Source organism: Pseudonaja textilis, chromosome Z (assembly GCF_049901715.1).
Source record: "Pseudonaja textilis isolate UNSWEBS1 chromosome Z, rPseTex1.2, whole genome shotgun sequence".
In the NCBI taxonomy this organism is placed as follows: domain Eukaryota; kingdom Metazoa; phylum Chordata; class Lepidosauria; order Squamata; family Elapidae; genus Pseudonaja; species Pseudonaja textilis.
In genome coordinates, this window is record NC_142008.1 from 88,642,692 (window position 1) to 88,661,844 (window position 19,153).

Sequence of the window (19,153 nt, forward strand, 5' to 3'; positions counted from 1 at the left end):
GGCTAAGATCAGTAAGGGAATGAGCACAGAAAGTAGTGTTTAGCAAAACAATTCAGTTTTTGTTGTCACAGTATTATAATTAAAATGTTCAAAGGAGTGATAAGAACCATTAGGAAAACACAAAATACATAAATACAAATATTTTTCACAAATCATTGAAAACATATATACATCGTCTAGTTATCGCTAGGTGTCATCTCTAGGTATCCTCTATACAGATACTCCTGGCTATAGTTGATTTTTTAAAAAGGTTTATTTTCTCATCGTTTTTAAAGAATTTTGTCTGTTCAGTTATTCACCGTTGTAAATGCTTGCTATAGAAAAAGTTATGTGGAAAAATAGAAACACACCATAGATTCTAACTGTGAACTTCTTGTCTATTTTAACAAGTCCTTCCCAGTATCTCTCTCGCTCTCCCTCTCCAGAGAAACATTGCAAAGTGGGAGAAATTGCAATATAATATAAAATAAATGATCAAACATGTTGGAGATGCATAATTTAAATATCCAAATCTAACTTTTCTTGGCACAAAATTCAGATTACTATAAACTACTGTAGTATAAACTACTATAAACAAATGACATTGATGTTAAAAGCCTCATGTGTTTTACGGAAAGACTGTCAATTTGGTTACTATGTTTTCTCTGGTGCCTCTTTCCTTCCTTTTCAAGCTATAAATGCAACATGACAAGCCTGAATTTGTAATCCCTGCTGTTAACTAGCTAAGAATTACAGATGTCCTCTTGCGTTTATTACTCTGTCATCTATTAGCTTCAGTCCAGTTCAATAGTAATATTTTTTTTCTTTTAATGAAAAAAAAGACGCGTAAGTACAAAAATATTTCCTCTTATTAGTTGAATATTGCCCTTTCTTATTTTGGAAATTAACCTTCTGACAATATATTTCTCATTACTTTTTTCTTCATATAAGATGTTCTATATAATATTGCAATATAACATCATCATTTGCTATGAACGGAAATGAAAACCTAGGATCTAATGTACTTCTTTCATTAGAAGCAAGCACTTTTTTTTTTCCAGGGCAGACGAACCTTGGATACATTGGCTTCTTTGGGTTCTCCCTTTATTTAAGCCATCTATCCTATCCCAAATATCTGATTTCAGAAGCAAAATTAGATGTTACATTAAGCTACACTAATTACATGTGTATTAAAATAGCAACTTATGGGGGAAAGGCAGCTTTGTCTAATTCTCAATCATAACCTCATTCCTGATATATATTATGCTTTGAACAAATTTTTCACTGTACCCAATCTAAGTGGGGTTCTAGACCATTATTGAAAGTATCTCAGTAGTGTCTTGGAGTTATAAAATATCTGGGAAGATATGTTCCATGGAAAAGTGATCTAAATGAGAACCCAAACTTGATCAAGCTCTGTGTGATTATGCTTTTTTCCATACACTGAGATCTCATAAACAACTTTTTTTACAACTGCTCTGCTTGTAGTTCTGATATAGCCAGAACTATATATAGCCTGCAATGGTGCCAAAAAAAAGTAGTCACAGTTATGCAATTAAAGCATCATTCCTTTTTATGTGTGTAGCAACATACACAGATACACACAAAAGGGGAGAGGACTTTAGTTACATGGTCGGGGCTGCCATCTTAATTTTTTTAACTCCTTCCTGTGGATACACCTGGATCATACCTTCTAATGGCTGAATGAAGTAGAATGTGATCACACTGAAGCAATTTCTAATTATGAGCTCAATACTATAAGAGCCATCAGTTTCTAATATATAGATCACATGAGGAACTTCTGGGTTTTAATCAATTAAATAACTTGACTGGGTTCTATGGAACCTTCATTCTCTGACAGGATAGTTCTTCAAAACCTGGAGTATGTACAGATTGCCATCAATTGTAACCATTCAGGCAATAGGATAAAAATGTTATTAAATTAACTGGATTGAAAGCTATCGGGAAAATGCCTGGCTAAACACGTATGGGAAATGGAAAAATGTCCCTGAAGAAGAGAATGATAAACCCTTTCTATATTGTTACTAAGAATGTTATATGGATCTGTTCATAAAATCATCAAGAATCAAGTTGCCTCAAGGAAGTCATACTACATATTTTGATTTATTAACATTCAATTTGGATTCAATCTTAATTTCAATTATATCAATTTAGTTTTTCTACCACCCATCCAATTTATGGCCAGTAACACATCACTTGAGACAAGTGTGGATCTCAGTTATCTAAGCTGCTAGCCATCATTTTATCTTATGATCTTGATTCCTCATTCATTTGTATGCTAAATGAAGAAGGGTGATCTACTAATTATTTCGGGAAGATTTTAGATCTTCTGCTCAACATTCTATCCTGAAGATACAGAAGCTTTTGTTCCTCAGCCCTAAATGAAAATATTTGAGATTAAATTAGTAAAATTGCATGAAAAGTTAGCAGTGTTCACCCGACACATTTACTCTTTGTTCTCAAAAAATAGAGAGTAGACCTGGGATCTGAGCAATGCTGATAATGGGCGAGTGTTTATAATTTGTCTGAGGTAAGGGCAGCTCTAAAGAATAGATGAGAATCAACACAATTTAAATTAAATACAAACTGTTGACATGACCACTCCTTATGAATAACATACCTTTGAATAATTTCTGCATTCTGAAATTTTAGTTCAGTATCAATCTTTCATGAAGCTTCTGGACTAGACTAAATATGTCAGATCTCCTAGTAGTTCAGTTTTACACCTTGGTTAGAAATTATAGTATAGCATGTAGTTCAGAAGAGCCTTGATAGTGAAAATAAGATTTAGGAATAGTTTTATCAGTGAGCTTGGAATAATGTTAATATCAATATCTCAATAACCAGAGTTCTGGCAAACTCACCTTGATGATTTCAGCAATAAGCTTAGCAATTCTAGTTAGGCCATAAGATTTGTACGATCATGCTTGAGATGGATCATGTGGAAGGAGATAGTATAATCAGAAATTATGTTCAAGTAAAGGTGGGCAAGGTGACATGTTAATAATACTGAGAAATAAAATTATTTTCTTCAAATAGAAGACAATTCAATTCAATTTCATGGAATGGTTATATACCCATTATTTTTCTTCCCAAGAGCAGTGCTGAGGTTTCATGGTCAATTTGTCAGATAGTTGAACTGAGATTTGCCTTATAACACAATGTTATACATGTCTACTTAGAGATTATAACACAACGTTATACATGTCTACTTAGAGATAAGCCTTATGGACCATAATTTATGTGTTTAGGAATTCAAAGAAAAAGTGAGGAGTTATGACTGTTGAATTCATTGTGAATGTATAAAAATAAATAAATAAAAAGAAATTAATTAAAACTGTCTCAAAACAAAGTTCAGTCAGAAATGTCAGACAATACTGCAATGTAAAACAAATACAAGACAATGTAAGGTTCAGCTGACTATATACCAAAATGGATTTAAATATATTTTTCAAAAATGAAATATAAAGACCCAAATTTCCTCTTAAGAAGGGATGTGCAAGGAGATACATTTGTTCATCATAGCTGAATGAAGTTTTCAACCTGACTTTTAACCAGTAAATCTTCAATTTAAGCTCACAAAGTGAGTTTAGACAAATTGTTTTTCCTTTGTGAATCCTTTACAAGGGTTTTAAGGCTATAATGAATACGTTCTTCTGAACTTCTTGGACAAAGAGCACTATGCAAATGTAAATATGATAATTTTGTATCTTAAGGAGCTTTATATGCAAAAGAGAAGTCCAAAAGTGTAATATATGCATCAGTAGGTGTTCTTTCTTCAAAACAGGTGTCATTTCTTTTGTGTAGTGGGATGTGAACATATATCTAATTGTAAATGTATGTTGTGTATATGTCACAATTCTGCACCACCCTGTTTCTGTTTGGCAAAGGCTTAGTTCCTTCACTTCTTTTTTTCCTCTATCCACACAATTATGTAACAGAAGAGCCAAAACATATATTAATTTTTCTCCACCCAACAAGTGGATGGTAATATAAAAAGAAAGTAATATGCTTAATTTGCTATGTTCAGTCATATCCTAAAACAGTGTTTTAAATCTGCAGAAAATTAAGTGGACTCCTTATCTGTTTAAGATACTTTTTAAATCTTGGATTATTAGCCTGTTAACCAAGCTATCTCCTCATGTTTCTTGTGCTTTATAATTGGCATATCTTTTTAAAAAGCAGCTGAACTCCCCCCCCTTTAAAAAGTTAATTAGGGAAATAAATAATAAATAAATTATGCTAAATATCCCCACAGCCACCTTTTCCTTATTGCAAGGGACTAACATCACATTGTATCTGAAAAAGATCTTGTATCATAATATTTTTAAAAAACACATGCTTTGACTATGGATGCTTCCAAACATGCAGTTCCTAGCATTATCAATCAAAGGCAATAATGTCCCTTGTAGATTTCTGAGATAAGAAAAATGAAGATTGAGGTGGATTACATTTAAAAGAAAACAATATTTGAATCCTCCTATGATTTCCATAAATGAGACTGTATGTTGGTTCAGTAAAAGCTTTCCCTGAAAGCACCCACTGAGTAGACAAACCAAAACATCACATTGCTTATCACTTTGAGGAACTTAGAGTGTCTTTGTCTTGAACAAATTTTGTGTTAAGATATGAATGTCCAGCTTGTTTTAACAAAAGCTTATGTCCAGTCACTTATGTCCTTATTAGCTCATGTTCAAGGGAAACAATGTAAAAGACTTGGACATCTTCACTTCTTATTTTTATATGTAGATCGGTCATGCAAACAATATGATATTTCTACAAGCAGAAATTTAAAATTCGCACAAAACTTGCAATAAGAATATTTCTCTCCTTCTCTCTTACATCTGTCATACACACAGATTTTTTTATTTACTTGCTCTCCATCTCCTCCCTTCTCCCTCCCTCCCTCCCCCTCCCTCCCTCCCTCCTTTCTTTTTTTGTAACTCCATCTAGTAACATGCTGCCCTGGGTTCCCCTTCCTCTAGCCACAACAGTATATCGCATCCTATACTTGCAGTGAGAAAGCTATTACTTGAGTCACCCACTGAGAAATGCTCCACAATCTTTGCTCAGTAGAGTCCCATGATGGCAATGCCAACATCCTTGGATGGCCGGCGGTCTTTGACCAAAAAGTTGATCATGCTCTCTGATTTGATGAGCAGGTTGCAGCCTAAAAAGAACACCCCAAAGATGACAGTCAATGAGAGGACACAAAGAACAGCAATCTGGACCACTTGGGTGATGAAGAGGTTCCTTTCATCTGGGAGCAGGATGGATGCCCCTCCATCGCTGGCCACCACTGTTCCTGTCCCATTGCAGCAGCCAATCAAAATCCCCAGATCTTGGGATCGATTGGAAAACATATCTTCTTCCAACAATGTTTGGTTAAATAAGGTCCCATTCATTCTGTATTTCAATCCAATGGAAGTTCCGGGAAAAATGAAAACAGTAAGCCTTCTTTTGCTGAGCGACCCTAAATGATATAAGGACTCCTCAGTAGTCAGCAAAGCTGTCTCCTGCTTCTTGATCTTCTTGTACAAAGGCACTGTCAGCACAAGAAGGTAGACAGCTGTAAAAGGACAAGGAGACCACCAACGCCACTCTATCCAATCTTTAAGAGAAACAGGGCAATTCCAAACGTCAGATTTCCAAGCAGCTGGGAGCATGTGCTGTCAAACAGGCTGGAATCTCAAGAGAGGCATGTTGCATTGCACAGTAAAGTCTGTAAGCAGCATGATAAAAACAACTTGCAGGGGGAAAAAAAACTCCACCCCAAACTGATCCTAAGCACCACCTTCATCCACCACTACAGGCAGAGAGCTGCCAGTCTGCTCACAGTCCTTCTCTATCCAGAAGAAAACCAGTTCAGTACAAAGAGTTCATGTGCTGAGATGATGCACTAGCATTACCAAACACATAGAAATCTTTTCTCCAAAGAGCTCCTGAAGTGCTGTGTGTAAATCCATTCTTTCGCTGTATCTAATCACTAGCTTATCAGCTGCAACTCCAGTTGAAAACTGTTCTCCCTGAGATTAGCAAAGAATACCTCTTCTTACAGTTTTAAAGGGAAAGGCTCTGCAGGGGCTTTGAACCTGAGAAGTTTCCTTCTTTCCCACACTCTGTGTTGAGAGGGATCAAGGACCAGCTGATCAGTCTGATTTTTCCAGTCTTTCAAACAAAAAAAATCTTTTTCATAGTTTCAGTATCTTTTACTAGTTTAATCTCTAATGGGTATTTGCAAGCATTTTTCCTTGCTGTGGATTGGAAAGGGTGGGAAGCTAATTTGAGGATTCTTGCATCAAAATTCACCCTAGATTATAAGCACTGTATGCAATTAGTTTATCCTCATTTCTTATGCATCATAAAATGTGTTTCCCCCAAATAGTGCTTCTGATTAGAATGAGGCTCAGGTCCCTTTCCTAAGCTAGAACTACCTTTTTAGGTGATCATTTTTGTTTTATTTATTTATTATGTTTATGGAAAACTACCTAAGAAAATTATTTTCTGGACTATTTTTACCCTAGAGGGTACAACTGTTGTACTGTAGTAGTACAACTGATTAATATGACAAAATCAGAGTAATATTTGGGTAGATCAATAGTTGCAGAAGAGGAATCAAGCCGTATGCTGTCATATTTATATGCAGAGAGAAATGCAACCATTATTGAAACAGAATGTAGACTACATTGTTTGTGATCTGATCCGGGATCAACAGAGTTCTTCTTACATTCTTACAATGTAAAATTCTTAATATCATAAAATAATGTGGGACATAAATTGTTTTTTTTTTTTTATAAATAGTTCTTAGCAAAATTAAAGCAGTGACCAAGTATGCACATAGTGTTTTACAAGAGTATATATTGATGTTTTCAAAGAACTAAAATGTTTTAAAATAACATTTTAGTGCCAAAGTGCCTAGCATGAATGCTGCCGGAAAGCATTTTCTAGGAAAGGAATACTACAATTATTATGATTATGATACTAAACGGGCAGGAATACCCAATACCTTAGATGATAGGTCAAGATCCAGATGGATCTTGACAGACTTGAACACCGAGTCCTATCTAACAAAATGAAATTCAATGTAGAGAAAAGGAAAGTCTTACACTTAGGCAAGAAAAATCAAAAATACACATATAGACTGGGTGAAACCAGGCTTAATAGCAGTAACTGTGAGAGGGATCTTGGAGTCTTAGTGAACAACCAATTAAATGTGAGCCAATAGTCTATGGCGGCAGTCAAAAAAGCCAATGCAATTCTAAATTTCATTAACAATGGGGGGAATTCAAATTTTTTAATAACTGGTTCTGTGTGTGTGGCTTAGGTGGTGGGTGTGGCTTGGTGGTCATGTGACTGGGTGGACATGGCTTGGTGGTCATGTTATTGGCTGGGTGTGGCCAATTCAATATCACTCACATTGAGGCATGCATCTCCTCGCCTGGCCTCTCAAGACTGTGGGGATGCTGCAACAGTCGTAAGTGTGAAAAATGGTCATAAGTCACTTTTTTCAGTGCCATTGTAACTTTGAATGGTCACTCCACACAAGCAAAGTGCCAGCAAAGGAGGGGGGAAAAACTCCAGAGAGGTTCCTGAGACAGGAAGTCTAGTCCTGCCAAGAATGTAATAAGGGTTAACGGAGAGGCAGTTCCTGTAAGCAACACCAGAATGTTTCCTTCCTGCCTTCCTTACAGGATTAGGCCAGTAATTTCTTCTAACAACTGGTTCTCCGAACTGCTTAGAATGTTAACAACTCTAGCAAATAGGTACAAACTGGTAGAATCCCACCCCTGGATACAATCAAGGTATGGGAGGTACTAATATTAATACCAGTTTATAAAGCCTCAGTAAGATCACACCTAGAATAGCTAAAGACCACCTGGTGAATCCCCTCTGCATTGGACTAAATCTCATTCAATCCTAATTCTGCATGGACAAATTGTTATACTGGGAAATTATAATGGAAAGCATACTCCAATATATCTAATGCTGGTGTGGACACAGTTAGAATGCATAGTTGAAAATTATGCTAAATAATGGAGATGAGAATCTTGTTGGGCCAACAGGCAATGGCCTTAGTTTCACTTTTTACATGATGCTGAGGTAGAAAAGAAGTTTGGAAGAAACAAATGCCCTCAAGGAATGAGTCATATACAAAATCTACAGTCCTTCAATAAATCCACTTCTTTAGTTCCTCCCTGAGTTTGTAATATAAATTCTCATGCATGTCTCCGTAGCCAGGATTTAACTGTAATTAGTTCACTGTATTCCAAATGGTCCTGCTCACAAGGAGAACTTAAACTCTCAAGTAGCTCTTCCACTCCCAAGGAGACTCCTGTTTTGATGGATCTTGTTGCCAAAGATACTATACTATATAAGGGTGTAGACATACTTTCAAGAATGCAGACAGGTTGAATAAAAAAATCTTTTACTGCTTGGAGCTTGGTCCTGTATAAGCAATCAAGTGATACGATTTTGGAATAGCTGTAAACATGTTCAGGTTGGGAATTAGAACTGGAAGTCTACTTTCAATTCAATTTTCCTCAGTTTCAGTTGCATGTTTAAAAACAAGCTAGGAAAATGGCTTTGCTTGACTATGAGGATTTTATTTTTGCACGGTAGAGGGCAGCAAAACTACAGAGACCAAATGAGATCAAAAGGCTACATGTGACTCATCTGCCTGTACATTAAAGAAGCTCAAATGCTTTCAGACAGTTTTGAAGTCCTTTACTAAGAGATTCCTGACATATCATTTTCCCATTCCATTAATGCCTTCTTTTGATAGTGTGTTGAGTGTATCTTATTTAATTAAGTAGGTAGCAAGCACCAGGAATTTTTACTTGCATTCGGATGAACATGCATGTAGGTTAAAAATATTCAGGACATCATCCAAAAAAATGATGAAATATTAGCCCCCTCCCACATCCCCTTGTGTAAGTTCCAAATTAAATTTCTTCAGTCTTGGTTAACATCTAGTCCCTTTGCCTTGACTTGGAAAGTTGTGAGGAATGTCTGCTGAAATATCAGAAGGAGAGGAGGATAAGGGGTGCATTGTTTCCCATGTTTAACAAAAGCAGAAGAAGCCAGTAAAATTGTACAGTAGGTTTATATTTGACGTAGTTTATATGGTTTATATTGATAGTGGAATCCAGTTTTTCTAAATTAGAACTGCAGGATGCAATTTTTAAAGCATTACACATAGCACTTTACCTATTCTATGCTTTATTCAACCATCTCAAATCTCTGAGTTTGTATCTGATACTTCTTGATCCCTTAAAATCTGTTCTGTAATTATCTCTAGAGCTATAATTGCTATACAAATTCTTTGATAAATTGAAAGTTTTGAGAGGGTTATGCAAAGCTGTAGGTGGATATACAAACTAACCCATCTAAAATCATCTTCAAAGAAGAGCATTTATGTAAATATTTCTCCAAGGATTATATACTTCTGTGAGATTTTTGCCATTTGTACATTCGTAGGGGATGATGCCAAAGTGGGCAAGGCCAAGGTATAACTTGCTTAAGGGTAAAAGGCAGGTAGTGGTTTGTGTGTGGGGGGTTTTTGGTGGGGGGGGTGGGAATGCCACCACCTCTCTCAACTTCTTTCTCACTTTCTCCCCCCAAGGGCTAGAGTTCCCATTTCTGAAGATGATGGTCAAGGAACCGACCCCGCCCCCGCCAAAAAAAACAAGGAAGGGGGAAGAAAAGGAAGAAGAGGAAGAGGAAGAGGAAGAGGAAGAGGAAGAAGAAGAAGAAGAAGAAGAAGAAGAAGAAGAAGAAGAAGAAGAAGAAGAAGAAGAAGAAGAAGAAGAAGAAGAAGAAGAAGAAGAAGAAGAAGAAGAAGAAGAAGAAGAAGAAGAAGAAGAAGAAGAAATAATAGTTCGGGGTTAGGAATTGGAGCCAGTTTGAATGGGATGATTGCTGCTGTTTCTTTAAATTTGTCATTAAACCCAGCGGGTCAAGTAGGTTAAAAGGAGAGGGGTGTTTTTCTCACGTTTGATTCCCGTAGTTTTGTTACAGTAGCTCCACTGTAGTAAGGGAATTAGGCGCAGGAGGAATAGGGAAGTTTAGGGTACATTCCGCCACTAAAAAGAAAGGGGGGGGAAAGGTGGCCAATGAATTTAGGCACTGGGGGAGGAAATCTTTGCCAGGGATAAAGGGTGTATGGCAGTGGCTGGCAGAGGTCGTCTCCTCCCTGCCAAGCCCCCCGCCCGTTCTTTCTGGGAGGGGTGGAGAAAGGATCCTATGAAGCTGCGACCTCAGCCACCGGCGAGGGCATTCCGTGACTCCCATCTGACAGCTGTTTCCTCTCTCTGGCTTCGTCTGCCCGATATTCGGACCTCTCGGCGACGCGGCTTGCTAGAACTTCGGAAACAAACTTCTCCACTCCGCTCCACAGTTTTGTTAAGTTGGGACCAGGATGGGCAAATTTGCTTCCCCTGCGCTTCTGGTCTTTAGCCTGCTTCTTCTGGTCGCCGCCGGAGTCTGCGGTAAGTTGGGAACACCCGCCGCTTCCCTCCACAGTTCAGCTGCCGAGCTCCTTGGATGGCTGCTGATTTTCCGTCCCCGCTCCTCCTCCCACACCGGTTGAAAGAAAGCGGTGAAGATCTCTTTCCTTTGCGTTTGCTGGCTGCGAAAGGGAAGTTCAAAACTTAATGAAAAACCGTCCAAGCGTTACCTTTTCCCTCTGCTTTCCAAGATAACTTGAGGCACGGTACAATTTTATGCTTTCATACACTACAGTACTCAAAAGAAAGCTTTTTTTGAGTCCAGTGCTCCTTTACCTTCAGGCCGGTGTGTGCCGACGGTTACTTTCCTATATTGAAGGGGATGGGAATATTTTTACCGTTGGAAACAAAAGCCTGCCTTTCAAACATAGTATTTAAAATGTAACAGGGCAAGTTTGTTTTCAAGTAAAATTATATCTGGTTCTTCCCGTCCCAAATTTGATAATATACAATAACCAACTCAAATCTGAAGGCTTGGAAAAGACACTCAACCTAGCTCCATCATTCAAACTAGAATGCTGCCCCATCCAGAGACATTCATTGATGGCAGGGTGGGGAACTACCATCCTCTGAAACAGGGGTCTGCAACCTTAGTAACTTTAAGCCCTGCGGACTTCAATTCCCAGAATTCCCCAACCGGCTGGGGAATTCTGGGAGTTGAAGTCATCCAGGCTTAAAGTTGCCAAGGTTGGAAACCGCTGCTCTAAAGAAGGTTGCTACCTTTTTTCTACATTATTCTAATCCTAGTTTTATAACTATTGGAGCGGCTCTTGATAACTTTCCATTTTCCAAATTGATTTTTTCCCCTTAGCCATGCAAGTTTTAAAAAAAATACAGGGTTGGCCTGTCCAGACTTGGGCTGGGGCCTCTTGGAAGACAATAATTAATACAGTTATAGCCTCTATTCATGTAGACAGATAAGTATGAAAATATAGTACATTCTACTCTACAACAAGAATGGATATAATGTGATCTTTATGTTCCTTTAGTTTTATTCAAAATATGTTAGGGATTAATCTCCAGAGTAACTAACAATTGACATAATCAACCTCAAATGGTTAGGTTCACACAAGAATTAAGACCAAAAGCATGCAATCCACACCATCAAGTTTTTGGGACTGGAAATAGAAATCCTAGTGATCTATATTGAAGAAATGCACCCTATGCCTTGGCCTTCCAAATTCTTCTTGTATTCAGATTTCAATCCAAAACATCCATTTCATCTACCTATTCACTTCCGTTCTACTTCACTTTCCTAGTTGGTGCTACATCAAGTCATGCAAATGAACAAAAGGAGAAGGAACATAATGTCTTTGGGAAAATTAAATATGTGTGTGAATAAAAAGTCACAGAGAGGAGCCAGGAAGGAGAGGTTTACATTTCTCCCCTAGTCCTGCTCACCACGTATTTAATTAGTACATTTCCAAACTGTCCATAGTCAGTCAGTGGTCATATATAATAAAACCAGGAGCATTTTAGGAAGAAAAAGTGATACATTAAATCTCTCTCTAACACACACACAAACATACACAAACTCACTGACTCTTGCAAAATGGTTTTCTTCTCATATCCAGTCCATCCCTAAAGAAGCTTAAAGTTGTTTTTAGCTCTTCTGATTTTCAAGTCATGTTTTACTTCTTGTTCTACAGATACGTTCTGGCATATTTTACATCATTTGGTAGGTATTAAAGTTTGGATCTATCTCCTGCACCTTTAGGCATCACTTCTTAGGTCTGGTTGCTTGGCACAATTCTCTCTGGCCTCTGACACGAAGTTGCAGATGTCAGCCCTTTGAGGTAGTTCAGATCAGAAGTACCAGTATTAACACTACTTTTATTGTAAAGTTACCATGACAGAATCTTGCAAACCTGAAAGCACCACTCCCCTCACTTATTTTTACTCTCCAGAAAACTAGGTAGGGTGCCATCTGAGATAATGTTTCCACACTCATCCCTCTTTTGGATTAAGGTTTCTCTTATCTAGGCTGCGGCTCTTCCTCCTGTTTACCCAAGGTTATTTTCACACAGCCCATTACTGTACAACAGGAGAAACCAACAGTTGGATTCCACATAGACTGTTTCACATGTCATGCCTGCTCATCACTTTCCATTTAACCCTTGTCAGGATTTATTTTATAAACAAATCTTTAGTGCTTTGGACCTGTTTCTTTTTTTAAACACGGGGTTATTGTTGCTTTGAAAGAATACTAGGCTTGTACTATTAGAATATCACTTTAAATTAAGAAAGAAAGTTGGATGGTGCCCATTGTATGCTACTAGTTCTGTCATCATTGGATTCATTTCAGGTTTTCTGATGCTTCTGCCAACAAAGGGATTTTTATGGCTGCTCTTTTTGATCCTTGTATTATTGTTTATCTCTGAAGAGGCAGCTAGAGTGCTGAAAATTGTTAGGATTGTTGTCTTGGAATCAGCAAAATGCAGATGCAGCCTCTCTTTCCCTCTCCTTCTCCCCCTCCCTCCATCCCCACCCCCTCTTTCTTCCCTCCTCCTAGTCAGAGGGAAGTGGACATCATTTCTCGACATTTGTTGACAGCACCATCCTTCCCTTGGTGGCGATAGATGACTAGCCTTTTATTGATTGTTCCCTCCTGCTGTATCCTACACACTCTCTACACCTGTTATTTGTGGGCCAGGCTATTGAACATTCTTTCAGAAAATTGCTATACCCATCTTCAGAAATAGCCTAATAGGTAAGAGACATGGGACAAAAATTGCACCATCCGAAGTACCATTTCTACTTCATCCTGTCCATGTTAATCAAATGACTGAAGTTATCACTTGATGCATCTTTCCAAATTTGCCCAGTCTGTGTTAGGGTTTGGTGTTTATTTTCCAGCAGATGGAATGTTTGGTGGGAGGAAAAATGAGTCCAGTGGAATCTATTAATGCTTTGCGCTATGCAAGTATAGTTAGTTAGGACTGTTCCTTGACCTTGTTAATGTTATGTGGCAACAGGGATTGGAACATGATTCATGCCATTTTTTTCTTGGCTCAAGGAAGTGGACATTACACTGATTTGGTCATGTGGAAGAGACCAATGAGTGCATCTGACTGCAAGGAATGGGGGAAATCATTTGGGAAACAGGTAGCTTGGTCTATATGAAGAAAGCTTATCTATCAGTTAAGTAAGTTTGCAGGTTGGAACATAGTACACAGACAGCACTGCTTGTGCTTGTGGACAATTTCTAAGGACATTGTGATGTAGGGGGTGATGACCTGGATTTCCTTGATATCTGCTTTCAGTACCATTGACTGGGATCTTTGAGGATAAGGAGTAGTGGCCAGGAGCAGGGTTGGTTTCCTTTCTCTTAAGTAAGTTCCATTAATATTAGGGGAAAGGGAGAGGTCAAGCCTTTGGCCTTTACTCATGGGACACACTAGGGGTTGAATCTCTTACCTCTGTTTTAACAGCTATATAAAACTGCTGAGATCAATAGCCAGCACCCCGCCTGTTTGTTTGGTATGCTGATGATACTCAGCCATACATCTCAAACCTGAACTGACCAAGTACTGTTACTAATACTATGTCCTAGTGCTTTGAGACTTTGAAGATCTAGACAGAGAGGAACAGGCTTTAATTTGACTTTACATGGGGTGGAGAGGCTATGGATGTTTAGTTCTCTCAAGATCAGACATATCCCAGATGGTGTTGCACAGAACTGATATGCAAGTAGGGTTCTCCTTGGTTACCTGCTCCTGTTTAAAGAGCAAGTGACAGTTGTGACCAGGAAGGCCTTTGTCCAGATTCTCCTATTGCACCAGTTTTGTTCCTCCTGGACTCAGAATCCTTTCTCTCAGTCACTCATATCCTAAACACTTCACATTTAGACTTTTTCAATGCATCTATAAAGGATTATCTATGAGAACCATTTGGAGTCTGTGATTGGTCCAGAATGCAACCTTATGTGACGCTTATGTCTATCTAAAATATATCTAAAGGTTGCTTGAGCTGAAATGGCTAGTGAGTTTCAGTGTGCAATTTGAGATGCTGGTGGTGACCCATAAAACCCTTCATGTGTGGTTACCCAGAGGATCCACTTTCTCCCATTATAATTGCCCACTGGCAGATCCAGCAAAGTGAGAATGTTCCTTGAAACAATATCTAAAGGATCCCAGGAAGCATGCCTTATCTGGAGAAGCATCCACAATGGTATAACCCCAGGGATTTTAAAAAACAAATTAAAATTTTATTGGTTTTTAAAAACAAACATAAACAAACAAAACATAACAAGCTATATTCCATAGGTGTACATACAGTGTGCCGGTTGGTTTACAAATTGTTTTGTGCTTCCATTTCGTAGTCTTCAATTACAATTACATTACATATAATATCATATTGTCAATCAAAAATTAAATACCTTAGTATCATCATTAATCAATCATTTAACTATACTTTTACTCATTCATGTTTTACAAGATAATCATAATTTACTTAGTTTGTTTTATAACAGTTCATATTATCATCCCAAATCTATCCTAAAATCATTTTGTAGATATAAGAAAGAAGTACATCTTTATATATTTATTATTTTCTAAAAGTTTACATATTTCATTACTGTACTTTATTGTCTAACCATTGATAAAAGATCCCAAATTTTATAAAATTGTTTATCCTCTTGTTCTCTAATTTCAAATGTCAATCTACTCATTTCAGCACATTCCAATATTTTCTTAATGATTTCCTCCTGTGATGGTATTTTCTCATTTTTCCAGTTTTTAGCAAATACAATCTTAGCCGTTGTTAATACATTTACAATCAGGTATTTCAAGTCTTTATATTTCAGGTAAAATTCCCAATAAAAATATCTCTTGTTTCAAGTCTATATGTTTTTTTGTCATTTTTTTCCAACCACATGTGGATTTTAGTCCACTATTTTTTAGCATCCGCACAAGTCCACCACATATGGTAATATGAGCCAGGTGTCTGATGACATTTCCAACATTTTTCGGATTTATTCATGAATATTGGCACCCTTGTCTTGTTCCTCTTCTTATAATAGAGTCTGTCAGCTCTCCCTCTATCATTACCTTTGCTGTTTGCTTATAGTGTACAGCTTCTATTGCTTGAATAAATTTTCTAGCAAAACCCATCTGTTCCAACAGTAATAACATGAATCGCCAATTCACATTGTCAGATGCCTTCTGTGCATCTAGAAATATCAGAGCCATTTGTTTTTCAGGATGTGCCTCGTAGTATTCCAAGGTGTCCAAGATTACTCTCGTATTGTCTTTAATTTGTCTCTTTGGCAGAAATCCATTTTGATCAGGATGGATAAAATTATTTAAATACTTTTTAAGTCTTTCTGCCAATATTGAAGCAAAGATTTTATAATCTGCATTTAGTAGAGAAATGGGTGTATAGTTCTTAATTTGTAATGGGTCGGCCTCCTCTTTTGGAATAAGTGTAATATAGGCTTCTGACCGTGATTTAGGTATCTTCTTCTTTAACATAACTTCATTCATAACTTCTAGCAATGGAAGATTCAATGATTCTTGTAATGTTTTATAAAATTCTGCTGGAAGTCCATCTGGGCCTGGTGCCTTTCCATTATTTTGCTTCTTGAGTACTTCAGTTAACTCCATCATCATTATATTGCTTTCTAACATTTTTTCAGTCTCTTTAGGTATCTGAGGTAAATTAGCATTCTGTAAGTACTGCTTAACTCTTTCCTCATCAATATTCTCTTGCATGTATAATTTCCCATAGAAGTCTCAAATGATTTCCTTCTTCTCTTTGCTACCATGGCAAACTTGGCCTTGGTCATCTATTAATTGCAATATTTTCCTTGATTCTTCCTCCTTTCTCAATTTGTATGCTAACCATCTACCTGGTTTGTTTGCGTCTTCAAAATAGTTCTGTTTAGCACCTCTAATTTTCTGTGCTAATTCTTCTTTTTCTATTTGACTCATTTTGTGTTTAATTATATCCATTTTTAGCTTGATGTCCTTTTTCTGTGGCATTTTCAAGTCTTTTATGCTCATCCTCTAGGGCCTTAGAGGTTAGCCTTTTCGTAGTATTCCTTTTCCTTGTATAGTCTATTATCAAGCCTCTAACATATGTCTTCATTGTACCCCATACATTCTGAATTGATGTATCTTCTTTTTTGTTTTCTCTAAAGAAAAAAGCCAATTCTTTCTCCATCCACTGTGTGAAGTCTTTTTCCTTTAAAATAGTATTATTTAATGTCCATCTAGATCTTCTTTTTTGTCCTTTCCATTTAATTGTCATTGGATTGTTATCTGCCCAAATACTTGTTTCAATATTTATTTCTTGAATGTTAGATATTAATTCTGTTGACATCCATATCATATCTATTCTGGACCATGATAAGTGTCTATTTGAATAGAAGGTGTATTGTTTAGTTTTAGCATTTCTTTCTCTCCATGTATCTTTTAAGAACCCCGGGGATTTTTATGGCCCTGACCCTGTCATCCTTTAAGCGAATTTGAAGTTCTGGCTCTCTCCCCCAGGCCATAGGATAAAATATTCTTTTCATTGAATGTCCCCAAGGTGCTTTTTTCACGAGGCAACTGGACTTTCTGATTTTTATTTGAAGACATTTCACTTCTCATCCAAGAAGCTTCTTTGTCAGCAACCTGTATGACTGAGAATTTCCATAGACATTCTCATCTGGATGATGTTTTTGCAGAATCAGGCTTGGTTTTTGTTCTTTTTATTCAGGTTTGACCCTCTCATTAAAAAAAGTATTATAAGCTGCCCAGAATTGGATGCATTAGGCAGTTTTATAAAGTTGTTTAAATAAGCACTCCAAGTCCCTTGATCTGGCTCTCCCCAGAGTAATATTTTCAAATACAAAATAAGCGTATTTTCACTACACTGACCACATCCCTGTTCTTTTTAAGTGAGTCCTGCTGGACAAGGGGCTGCTCATAGGGGGGTGAATTTGCTCTCTTTATTCTTTATATTTGCTATAAATGCCTCATTAGGATTTCTAGTTATTTTTGGTAGGAAACTCCTATACTCTGCCCAGTCGCGTTTTCACTCACAGACTAGCAGAAAGAGAAGTGCACAAAAATATGTAAATAGATTCAAATGGCCTATTTTCAGACAATGGAAAGACTGTTTGCAGCAACCACCTCCAAATGCATTGGACTACAAATTCCAAAATGCCCACTGGATATACTGAATTGAAATTTTGGGAATTATTGTCAACACCTCGTCTGTATACCCTAGTACAGCAGGCCGGTTTGAAGAATGCTGATTTTCTTATTTATTCATTAATAACATTCAATATTCTATGAGATGGTGTATAACTAAAAATAACTGTCAAAATCTTTGTGTGGTGCATAGAGAACACAATACAGGGAAAGCTAAACAACAAAATTTATGGTCTCTCTTTAAAAAGGAAAACAAGATCAGAAATCCCCTAATTCCCCTTTTATAAGTATATCTAAAGGTTTTCCCTGTCCAGTTGTGTCTGACTCTACAAGGTAGTGTCCATCTCTGTTTCTTAGCCAAGGCACACAGAACACTGTTACCTTCCTATTGAAGTGGTACCTATTTATCTACTTGCCTTTGTCTACTTTTGAATTGCTAAGCTGGCAGGAGCTGAGGCAACCCCATCACAGAGAGCTCAGTTCTTGAACCCAGAGTGTCAGTTTTCCGTTTTTAATTGCTGAGCCATCGCACCCCTTTGAACTGCTAGTTTATCTCTATATTGTGATACGTGCCCCCTAATGGCCACAAATCCCTATAATGTGTCTTCCAAAGAGATACTGGATCTGTCTGTCCTGGATTCTGTTCAGTATACTCAATTCAATACGCTCCAAATACAAACAAGTCAATAACACAGTCCCCTAGACAACACATGCACACAAGCATCTGCAGTCTATTGTGCACTACTCACCCCTACTTCATTCTTGCCCACTGCTACTATTGCAACTCCAACTACTCCTTGTGAGTCCTGCTACTCCTACTCCTTGTAATTTCTGCTAGGAAAAAATATTTTTCTAGCTGCTTTCCCTCCTTTCCTTTACACCTCCTCCCCTCTTCTAACTCTTACACACCAACATCGCCACATCGGTTGTCCCTCAGCACCGATTTATAGCCACAGTAGCTAGGCTGGCTGAGGAGAGAGCTTAAAGAGACAGGACAACAGCAGCACATATCTTAGCCATTTTTTAAGAGACTGATGCCATTTCTGTGTCTTTCTCATACTGCAGTAGGGGACCAGCAATGACATGTTGCTGTCCCACTCTGTGTAAAATATTGAAACAATACAGTTGCAATATTAACTAAATGGCACAGTTGCAATGTTAACTAACTGAGACATGAATTGTTATCTTTCATTTGTTCCAGCCAGGTGAGCAGTTGGTGCTTGGCTATTACAGTGAATCCCTGACCCCACAAATATACAGGCAAAGCATTGATAGCCCATTTTAGTGCATAGGCTTCTTCTGCTGTACTTTTGTTGTTTCGGAGGAGTATCTTTGAGAGGTAGATCATAGGATACTCCACCCCTTCATGGTTTTGGGTAAGTACTGTGCCTGAGCCTATGGAAGATGTGTCAAACAAACAAACAAAAAGGGTATTGAAAATCCGGCCTTTTCAATATTGATTTCCCACATAGTGCATCCTTTACTTGCTCAGATGGTTCCTGGCATAAT

General features: G+C 37.6%; 2 protein-coding genes across 3 annotated transcripts in view; one reads left to right on the forward strand and one right to left on the reverse strand.

The window, feature by feature from the left end:
- Positions 1-4,212: 4,212 nt before the first annotated feature.
- RPRML (reprimo like) lies at positions 4,213-5,703 on the reverse strand. The gene has a single exon (XM_087915424.1). It carries the CDS (start codon positions 5,664-5,666, stop codon positions 5,070-5,072), a length of 597 nt encoding a protein of 198 aa, XP_087771550.1. The 5' UTR covers positions 5,667-5,703; the 3' UTR covers positions 4,213-5,069.
- A 4,321-nt stretch (positions 5,704-10,024) lies between these two features.
- ITGB3 (integrin subunit beta 3) overlaps positions 10,025-19,153 on the forward strand; it is an 80,704-nt gene continuing 71,575 nt past the window's right edge. Inside the window, exon 1 of one of the 2 annotated variants that reach the window (XM_026718275.2) lies at positions 10,025-10,487. In XM_026718275.2, coding sequence (XP_026574060.1) covers positions 10,418-10,487 — 70 coding nt within the window. In that variant the 5' untranslated portion in view covers positions 10,025-10,417. The remainder of the gene's footprint in view (positions 10,488-19,153) is intronic. The other variant, XR_015740309.1, reaches the window with a different exon arrangement.